At 39.8% G+C, this 11,210-nt stretch overlaps 1 protein-coding gene across 1 annotated transcript; it reads right to left on the reverse strand.

The window, feature by feature from the left end:
• prkrip1 (PRKR interacting protein 1) lies at window positions 1–4,089 on the reverse strand. The gene is made up of 6 exons (XM_066660587.1): window positions 3,866–4,089; window positions 3,340–3,418; window positions 2,978–3,078; window positions 2,228–2,313; window positions 1,391–1,455; window positions 1–1,295 (listed from the first exon to the last, which is right to left on the reverse strand). The coding sequence occupies exons 1-6, from the start codon at window positions 3,989–3,991 to the stop codon at window positions 1,201–1,203; spliced, it is 552 nt and encodes a 183-aa protein (XP_066516684.1). The 5' UTR covers window positions 3,992–4,089; the 3' UTR covers window positions 1–1,200.
• Window positions 4,090–11,210: the final 7,121 nt, after the last annotated feature.

An 11,210-nucleotide genomic window follows, 5' to 3' on the forward strand; every position in this document is an offset into this window, starting at 1 on the left:
TTGACACATATCTTTTGCTTCCAAACTCCACTGGAATTGGATGAAATGCAATTTATACAAAACAACGTATTCAACAAAACACAAAGTGAGAGACAACCATTACATTGGCATTATTACTGCGACCCTGAAATGGATAAGTGGAAAAAATGATTTGAATTATTAACTACTCAGAAAAAAGGTACAGTAGATGTACATTATTGGTCACTAAAGGTACAAAGTGTGAGTTACGGTCCAGCTTTGTTCCCTAAAGGTACACTGCATTCTCTTCTCCAGGAGAGGTGATTATTTGTAATCTTTAATGTACATCTGTACAATTGTTTTTACATATTTCCTGGAGATTAAATCGGCACTGGTTAAACCAACACAAATTAAAAAAAACATACAAAAATAATATAAAAAAGTACAATTATGTTCCCTAACTAAAGGTATTAAATAGGTATCACCACAGACACAATTTTTCTGACAGTGCGGTGACATGCATTATGTTTCTCATTTATTAATTTAACCCGGCACTCTTCTGACAAATTGTTCCATTTTGGTCTTATGACCATCACTACTGGATGGTCAAACAGCACTCTCTTGACACACAGCTCCATAGAACAGCAGGATATGTGTTTCAGGTTCTGGAGGTGTGTAGGTCAGTGAATCTGCAAGCTTCTGCATGCTACGTTTACCAAGATACCCCTCCCTGTATCATCAGGCAGAGATGTTTATATGGATCTATGCTGAAATAATAACTTAAAAGAGACCGTTACAAACCTGCATTTTTAATGTGGTGTAATGAAATGCTTGGCAAGCACTGTGACGGTGTGACTGTCAAGAAGCTTAAAACATCATACAGTTGTGTGCTCTCGATAATGCTTTGTTTAAATGTATTATTAAACTCGCATAGTTGGATTCTTTCTGTTTATTTTTAAAACATATCTACAGTATAAATTCAGGAAGATGTTTTGATAAATGAGAACTGTCAAAATGATATCTATTTACCAAGGCTCATTTCTGACATGTTAATCAATACAAGCTTGTTTATCAGAAAATACCAGCATTTTATGAATTTTCTGACAAGTGACACTTCAGGGTTTGTTCTCTCCAAATAAAATGCAAATGTATTTTGCTGGTTCAGAATGCCACTGGACCCGAACCCCACACACTGGCTGTTGGTTTCATAATCACGAGGGTTTTATTATTCCTCCCCGAGGGTCACCTCTTCCCCATAACGAAGCTGGGCACCTCTGCATCATCCTCGGCTTCTCGCTCCTGAGAGTCATTATCACTCTCTGAGGACTCTTCCTTATCTAAGGGAACACAGTTATTACTTCCTGCTCTGACTGTTTACAACAGTGAAGATGTAACACAAAAACAATGGGATGAACAAATAAGCAAGTCATACCTGATTCTGCATCGTCTTCCGTTTTGGCTTTCTTGGCCATCTCCTTTTTCAGTTTGAGCTTCTCTCTAAAAAATCAAAGTGAAGACGATTCAATCAACACCTTCAAGTTTAAAAAAATCCAAACAATATATTTCGAAGTTGCTCAAAGTCGATAGACCACATTCAGATGCCAAAATTGGAGATAAAAAATTCAGATACACATCCGGGACACAAAGGATAAGCAATCGATTCATTTGGATTTTCTGTTCCACCTTAAACGCTGCACTAGTTGCATTCCGTCGCCGATAGGTGGCGAAATACGAACACAACTTCCACACCGTGGAAAAATTACACGTTTTGCTTCCTTCCGCGGTTATTATCTCTTTATTTTCAAAGTGTCCCAAAAATTTGAAAGGTACGACAGAGATTTAGAGCCACGGAGAAAATCCAAATGAATCGACTGCTCATCCTTGGTGTCCCGGATGTGTATCTGACTTTTTTGTAACTCGTATTTTGGTATCTGAATTTCATCTACCGAATTTGAGCAACTTCAAAATATATTGTTTTAATTTTTTTATCTGAGTTTATTAACCTTGAATAATGACACTGAAAACGTGTTCTTGAAAATTCTTGAAAACGTGTTCTACTCAGGAGCAATTATATTCAGATGCATAATTTTGAAGTAAAATATTCAGAGGTGGAAATCTGAAGAATTAAATTCAAAAGCAACAAAATTCAGATGCATAATTTCAGCAAAAAATTTCAGTGCTACAAATTCAAAGGTGGTAATATTTCAAAGTCTGATGAGACAGATTTGCTTCCATACTTTGAAATCTATTTTAAATAACTTAAACAAACCTCTTCTTCCTCCGTTTGGCCGTCCTCTCCTCAGCAGCCTTTTGGTTTTCCTTCACTTTCACAAGGTATTCTTCATCCAACTTTTGCTGAGGTAAGTGAGTAAGAGGACAGTAGGTTATGGAATAAGAGGCTCAATATAAAAACATATTAAAATGTCTATAATTCATCTATACAGAACTGCTTCTACAATTACAAAGCCCATATACTAGATATATTTCAGCTGTTGAGTGTTTTCCCAAGGCCTATTTAAGACAGGTATAATTCCTTTATTACTGGGAAACAAAAAAAAGATATTTTTGGACTAAATTTATATTATTATCCTTTTTATATATTTTTTTAAACACAGCTTGTGTTAATAACATTTCTTAAAACCCATAGAAAGAGAAATTAAGTTTAAGTTTAGACTTTCCTAATGTATATAAGACCTTCACAGTTTCTAATATGGGCATGACACAGACTGCAGCCTGACAGCACATCTTAAATAATCTCTTTTATATAGAGATAGGTGGATCCAAAGTTTGGGGAAAGAAAAGTGAAAAACCTATAAGAACAAATCACAGTCCGGACCCCTCACAGCTAGACACATGGAGCAACGTTTTGAATAATGTTACCTGTTTCAATGCAACTGCGACTGTTAAATTCAACTGGTGTTTTAAATCGTCGAAAAGCTTCATTTCCACAGTGTGGTTTGGGTGATTTCTTTTAAATTACTTTTGATATTTTGTAATATGGATCCCCATGTACAGCTACCTTGTCTGACATCCGGTCCAGGAAGTCTTGTCTCTGATACTCTCTGCGTCTCAAGTGTCTGTAAACATGAAATTCCCCACTGCCTGCTCCTGCACTGGAGCCTGGAGACAAATGGAATGGATTTTATGAACTAATATTATTAATAAATATTGATTATTATTCGTATTTATGAACACAATTCTTGACCCAAAACAACTTGTCACTAAGCCCAGACATGAACAATAAAGGCATGTTTACATTTTTACACTGGTTTCTTTAATTCTGCAATGGAGATGGTGTAAAGTAGAAAAGAATTAATTATTAATTTATTGTAATTGTAAGTTTGTTACGTACACATACATAGATCTGAACCCAAAACGTACCCATAACATCACGTACAAACTCTGGAGGAGCCCTTGGATTCCATTCTTTGGGTCTTTCGGGGATAGTAGCAGGTTTATCCTAAAAAACATACATTTATTTACAGCTGCGTTTAATATGTATTGTTTACTGGAGACTACCCTGGATACAGTGTTAAACAGTGATCTAACATTAATTACAGAAATCTCCATTTGGCTGCCTATTGAAATGTTCCATTCCACCTTAAATGGCGCAGCAGTTCCATAGACCAGGGGCACCATTTAAGGTGGAACGAAAATATACAAATAGATCCTTAAATATTTTTTTAATGCCCGGACAATTGAAAGGAAATGAATGTACGGATTAAGGAATTATTATCGCAAATTCAATAAAAATGTGCACACTCTAAAAACATTCGTTATTTAGTAAGGTTCGAAACGTCTGTTCCACCTTAAACGGAGCTGAATTTACATGTAACTGCTGGTACATTTAAGGTGGAACGGTAATTTCGAGCGTTATATCGATGTTCGAACAGCAGTAAACACTCACGGGATTTCGCATTAACCTCTCCAGTTTGAGCCGCTGCTCCTCTGTAGGAGTTTTGGCGATGATTAACGGCTGCGGCTCTTTTCCTCCGCTTTTCCCCGGCTTAGCGTCTTTCTGAGGAACCGCCATGTTTCGCACTCTTCCAGCTTCTTCTGCTGCTCAGATATTTTCAGCAGATCTTCGAGAACTTACTGCCACCTACCACACCACCCAAGCTCTGTAGCATATCTCTGTAGTTCTTATCTCTCTTATCTAGTTTTCTTTCTTTCTTTTTTTAAAGCTCCCCTCCAGTGAAAATCATGTATTTGACTTTATTAGCATTTGTTTGTTTGTGTTGACATGAGTGAAATAAGCAGTAAAGCCCATGAATTTATCTTTTCTAAATTAAAACTGCGGCAGGCGGATTTAGAGAGCGAGGTTCATACGTCACAAACCTAGGGATGAACTCTATCAATTTGCAAGGTGGGCTTCAGAGCTGCCGGTGAGCAGTGGAGGGATTTGGTGGAGGTAGAGGTGAGGATTAATTGCATATTCATAGATCTGTGCATACAGAAATAAATAAGGCAAACTTATAGAGTTACATTAAATCCATTTATGTCTTTAAGAAATTGTTTTCATGGAAATCTGTAATTCTGATAATCAAAGAATTGTTTGCAATAATGAAAGGGGATAAACCTCATGCATACCGCATATTTTTTGCTGTAATTTGCATAAATATAGGAAACAAAATGTGTATACGAATTATATGCAATGTCCAATCCATAAAAAAAAACTGCAATTTCAAGAAAATACAAATTACAAAATGCAGTTTCAAGAAAATCAGAAAACTACTGTGCCTTCATGTCCATGACCAGTGTAGTGTGTAGTGCACTTTAGAGAAGGCAAACTCCATCGGACTCACTTAAAAGGCAAAATCAGCAACTTAGTTTGAAAAGTAGGTCTATATTATGATATGAATGCATATTCTGGACGTTTGTCCGCCAGGTCAAGGTACAGCTGCATGTTTCCAAAATAGTTTCAGCTTTGCAATTGCCAAGCAGATCCCTGGAGAACATAGACTTAAATAGGATTATATTGCATATTTAAAGTCATACTTAAGAATTTTCAACATAGCATTTATTTATTTATTTGCCTATTCTGCAGCAGAACATACATTACAATCTGTCCTAGTGCCTAGTACTTGTATCAGTTAATCAGTTTATGATGTTTTGCTTGTGTAGCCTATGTGTAATTGAAGTCTTATCTATACATTTGTGAATGTACCATAGATCACAATTATTTAAAAAATTGTGATTGTTAAGTAAAAGACAACATCAGTTATCGTCCCAAGGCTACTGGGATATACAGATAAGGCTGAGAAACACGGATCTGCTCTCACATGGAGCCTGTACTTCTTTACACTGTACTTATACATCATCACCTGGGAAAGGCCACACTCATGCACCTCTCTCACGTTTGGCTGTGTGATGTATTATGTTTAAGCTTGCATTCCATATGTATGCTGTAATCCTCTCTGTGTGCACGAAGCAAACCAGAGGCTGTTGCCCCAGGTGACAATAAATTTTTCTTTTTTGTGCTCTTTCTTTTTTTTTGTCTTTCATTCTTTCTGTCTTTCTTTCACTGGCGGGCCTCATAGGAGAAGGAATGCTGCGCCTAAGCGGGAAGCATTGAAATGCCTGTCACACAGAGTCAGCCATTAACACTGGAGAGAAGCTCCCTTGTGTTAACTTGTCAGCCACTGCCGTGAAACGTAATGCTGTACAAGGGGGCCACAGACCCCTCAACCTCTGAATAAATGAAACAGGCATATGTATGACTGTATGTGCAGTGACTGAAAGAACATAGCCATTTCCAAAAGAATAATAAAAAAATCCACAAAAAAAATGCGATGCTCTGTTCATGTTTCAAGTAATGAATCAGCAAAAACAATGAATCTAAGTTGTGGCCCCATATGAATGTGTGTTTTAATTAACTCTGAATTCCTAATTAACTAAAACAAATTTGGCTGCAAAAACATTAGGCAAGTCCATAAGAGAAATGCATATATTATACCATTTATGTGGGCAGCGTTATTTTTGTGCCTTGTGTGAGAACCAGGGCACACTTAATTCCAGTCAGTCAGGCAACCGAGAGCACAACTGTGGTTTCTGTAGGCGGATACATGTGTGAGATGTTCAGTATGCAGTACAGTATACAAAAGTGGGCATCTTTATGCTCACACAAAACACATTTGCATATGTACAGTGACACTGGCTTAGGTGTTGATATCTGTTTTTGCTGCTTCTGGGCTCTAGCAGGCTCGCTTCATTAACATTAGCGTGTGTCTTAATAGGCCATGGCAGCAGTCCCCACACGCACACAGGCTGGGATTCAAACAGCGGTCACTCTCAGGGTCTCACAGCCAGAGCTCTCTAGCTCAGTCCCCCGCCACAGTGTCTCCTCTCAGAGCCAGTTCCCTTTGTTCGGTCAGCAGTTCTGTCGATATGGTTTCATTCTGTGAAGTGAACAGTGGAGGTAATATACGGCGAAGGCTGCTTTGTTATGTAACATGACACTTGCACAGTAAGGAGAATGAAGAAAAAAAAAAACATTAGCAGAGAAATGCTTTATGAGTCAGAGGATATCCAAAATAATCTTTTCTGGCCTAGACTGCAGAGGATGTGGTGAAGCTGCAGCAGATTTAGACGTCAGAATATGTGCAATGCTCTGGCTTATACGCATCCGATATGACCCTGGGGGGTTTCAGATTGATCACCTAGCCACACTCCCCTTTCAGACACTCAACCACAGCCTCACATTCTCTCCCTCACCCAGTGGGCCTCTGCCATTCCCTTGACAGCCGTAAAAGATCAAAGCCTTAAGGGGGCCAAGTACCGAGCCTTCCACCCTTCCTCCATTCACAGCCTTTAGTTGCCCTTGCATTTGGAAGAGCCACTAACCTCTAGTCCTGACCCATCCATGCTAACCTCTAAAGCAAAAAAAAAAAATAAATTCCAAGGAAATCTGATAGGAGTAATAGCCTTCTTTCAGTCTCGGACCCCACCCTCAGACACAAAATAGGACCAAGGGACTTGCTCAGATTTGAATATCTCTGCTCCAATTAAACATCAAACCCATATGCACATTACTCCAAGGCCCTGACATGACAAAGAGGGAAGCAATCCGCTTTAATAGAGCCTATCCATCTTTGAACTTCTGGAAATGGGGAGAGGCAAACGTTCGGAGCGTGGCTTACGGGCGCAGGATTAGAACAGAAATTAAGCCCAGCCTTTAAGGAGCCTGTAGGCAAGCCAATCAATCTGCAGACTCTATTAGCATCCAACAAGGAAGGGTTACTGCTTGACCAGCAAGAGGCAGTCTCAGTGTGGTTCCTTGATTGTGACTGACGATTTAAATGGAGCGCCTCAAATCCACAGTTTAATATGTGACTCCACGAGGATGGTTCGGGAGAATTCGGCCAACATTCCGCTGGCACATTAACTGCTGTATTACCTCACGTAGGGAATTAAGAATTTTACAGGCAGCGCTTCATAATGTTGGCCTGTGGCAGGAGAGATATTTGCAGGGTGTGCATGGTAATCAAATTATTGTGGAGTTTTATGCCCAAAATGTAGCCTTCCCCCTGTTAAAGCTATAAAATCCCAACCCCCTTGTTGTTGCTACATAGCGCTTTCAATTAGCCAGATAACAAGTCCAGAATAGACCCTGTTTTCTGAAAAAGTTTGGCTCGCAGAGATCAGTTGCAGAGGGTACTGTTGTCCGGAGCTGGCTCACATTTGCATGCAAAACAGTTTTGGGGAGATGAAAAGCTCCTGCCATTCAAAGCCAGCGGGCTCTAATCCCGCTGTGTGCCTCCTGTACTCCATTAGCCTTGCTACAAGGGGTTCATTTGGCTAGTCCACACAGAGCCCAGAGCGTGGGGTTGGGGGAGGGGAAAAGAGTGGAGGGTCGTAACCCTTCATCTTCCTCCCAAGGGCATCATGTCAAGCAGAAAATGTTCTCACCACGTGGCTGAGGAACAACACAAACGCACAGATAGAGATAGAAAAGATCCTACAGAGAGACCTCAGATTTTGCTTCATTTCAAAAAAGAATGCTTTGCCTCGAGAAGCAGCTAGAGTGTACACCAGATGGTGTATATGTACTGCTGTGTTGAGACAACTGTTAGCATGTCTCTAGCATGATAGGACATTTTTTGTATGTAGTTCAGTGTCCATGCAGCCATATTAATTGCCATTTCCCTATAAAGATCTCGCCTTGGGCTAATTTACATTTAACATTGGCTTTAACACAACCTAAATGTTATCACTGCCAAGAGAGTGCTATTGAAATTCAGCATAGGCCAGTGCCGCAATTAGCTCCAGAGCTCACACTAGTTTGACATTCCATAGAGGTTCATATTGGTGGTGCTATTCTTTGTAAATACAAATGCTCAGTGTCCTAAATCTCATGATAAATGTTCCTTTTCCAAATCTCAGTCTAAATCTTTAAAGGCTCACTATTAGCCACAGATGCACCATGGACATTATAAAAAACACTCAGAATAACATCCACACAGTCGAATATTTCAACCTACATTGTAGGTTGAATATAAGTGGATTTTTACAGTACCCTTTTCTGTCATATACAATTTATCATCTGCCTTCTAAACTCGCGCATCCTTGGTCAGATTCTGACCACAGAAACACTGTTATACAGACAGTATTTGGGTCATACAGATACGGTGACACTGATTAGTGTCCACGGGTTGCTGGTGCAAATATATCAGACACAGCTGTGTTACTTGAGCTTGTGTATGCCAGTCACTCTTAACAGTGACCCAAATATCCATTGATCACTGACCAGACTTCAAATGGCATTTTCCACTGCATTTTACCTATTCTACTCAAATTACTCGACCCTACTCAGATTTTTTGCTTTTGCATTAGGCAAATTTAGTACCTGGAACAGGGTACTTTGTAATATCTGCTCACTCATGGTTCAGAGGAAGCAGAGTAGGGAATAAACTGTGATGTGTTAGACTTGTATAGCAGTGATAGGCCAGAAAGACATTTTAATCATGACAAAATGCAGACATCCAGGACAAACTCGCCATCTGTAAAATCTCCAAGCTAGAGCAGAAATCATGTTTGTTTTTAATCCCCAGTGTCAGCTTGTAACATTATGCTGGGGTATTTTAAGAGTTTAAAACACTCCTTGAATTGGTGGCCAACGAAGTAATTTAGGGAGAGCTGGACTGTGCTAAAAGGAATAAAAAATCTCTACTGATCTGTCAGAACTGATGCGTTTTAGTCTCAAAAACAAGAACAACACACAAAGACAAGATCAGTAAATGTTTAATGTTACTGTCGCTGTTGTTGTGGTTTCCAAAGCCTTCAGTTCCAGTTAGACTCTCCGTTTTGTGATGTCACCAGCTACATTTCTGGGGGGGGCAACTTGTGCTAGTGGAAAACAAATCAGGTATCAGGGACCCAAAAGCAAGTAGAGCCAAGTAGAGTAGGTAACATACAGTGGAAAAGAGCCAAAAGTGGTTATCCCCAGACATTCATCTTATACCATCTGCCCCTTAGAAGACTAAAATAAGGGTTTAAGTGGTTTATAGTGCACTGTAACCGCTAGCTCTAATTCCTTTTACCTATTACACTGTGTAGGGAGTTGAGTCCAAATTGTGTGACGGTTCCAGGTTGTCATCTCCAAAACAAATGCTGGAGTCTGCCTTTTATGGGATGTGGTAATACGTTGTGGATGATGTGTTTCATTGGAATTTGCTTTTAGTTTTTGTTTTGTTTACTGCAAAAGAAGCTTTGCACGCACAAGACGTATCTCCGTATTCCCTAATATCATACACATCAAGTGTACCAAACACTGGGGGCTTTTACATTACAGAGCACAACTGTTGTGCCTGACTGTCTGTACACCTATTATGGAACCTCAGTTGTAATCAAAAATTAGTGCGGTGCTCATAGTCTAAACACTGATCTCCACAGTGATAGTTCATGCCAGAACAAGAGGTGCCATTGCATGCTTCTATGAGTCTAAAGCCTCATAAACAAAAGGCTTTTAGGGATTTCCCCTGAAGGACTAAGAGACATGGTGATGTAGAACAGTCCCAACGTGCCTCAAAGTGCCCTCAGTAGGAGAATTCCCCAGAAAGGTGTAGTTTGATTCAGCATGGTCAAGACGTGCTGTGGAGGCAACAAGATTGGACCCCGCCTGACCCTATGGACTGATGCTATCAAGAAAAAACGGCTTCTAGGAAGAGCCCTAGACAGGGCAGGGAGAGGCCAACATTGCTTTGTAATGAGTGTCTGCCTCCACTATAGATTGTACATTAATTTATGACCTGTCTATTTCGAGGTGTAATATCACGCTGAATGGTTTATCAAAAGCTTCTGTGAGTCATATTTGGATGCTCCTCTTTTACAGTCGACGGCGTTTGCAGAGCGGAAGATTTGCTGCAGCGTGACAAGAATATTGCCTTTAATTTAACAGACTGACAGCTACACTTTTGGCAAACGGAGCTTCTCTCCATTGCAATCTGTTTCCTGAAATGGACTGGCTTGGGTTGTTATAGCGTAGCACTCTGGAGAGCTCTGCAGTAAAACACAGCAGCGCAAGGGTCCTCGCTCAGTAGCAATAGCTAGAGAGGTGTCAGACTGAAAATTGAGCCATATCTTGCTGTTGAATCTGCTTCATAATCAAGGACAAAATGACCACAGTTACAGTTTTTTGCAGCAGTAGCACTGCAAATAACATGTAGCAATGTTTATTGAGGTTTATTGTGTCTATTGAGGACTTGCTGTAAGGATAATGCCACTCAAACTAAGCCTGAAAGTATTGGATAGGGCCGCATTGCTCCACAGAACTGAGAATCGAGACCTGAGGGGCTCCGTACCCCTCTAGCCCACACTTGACAATGAGCGTGGTGACTTTAAAATATGAGAATCCAATTTCATTTCATGCTTTTCTATAAATCAGATTATTCAAGCAATGTGTGCACCTTAAATTACAGCAGAATTCATTAATAATAAGAGGAACCGACCCACATTTGGAAATAGTGCCTCAACATATATATTAAATATACTGTATGTTATAAAAATGTATCAATTCCCCTCTAGGGTGTGTTCCTGTCTTGTGCCCAATGATTCTGGGCAGGCTCCGGACCCACCGCGACCCTGAACTGGATAAGTGGTTACAGATAATGAACGAATGAATGAAAAATGTATGAAAATATGTATTATTAACATAAATGTGCCATGATGTTATATTGGTGTCATAATGCCCACCCTGAGTGTCCTGGATCATAGAGACATTGTAGTATGGATATTATCTTCTAATAGCTATTCAC

This window comes from Hoplias malabaricus, chromosome 2 (assembly GCF_029633855.1).
Source record: "Hoplias malabaricus isolate fHopMal1 chromosome 2, fHopMal1.hap1, whole genome shotgun sequence".
NCBI lineage: Eukaryota > Metazoa > Chordata > Actinopteri > Characiformes > Erythrinidae > Hoplias > Hoplias malabaricus.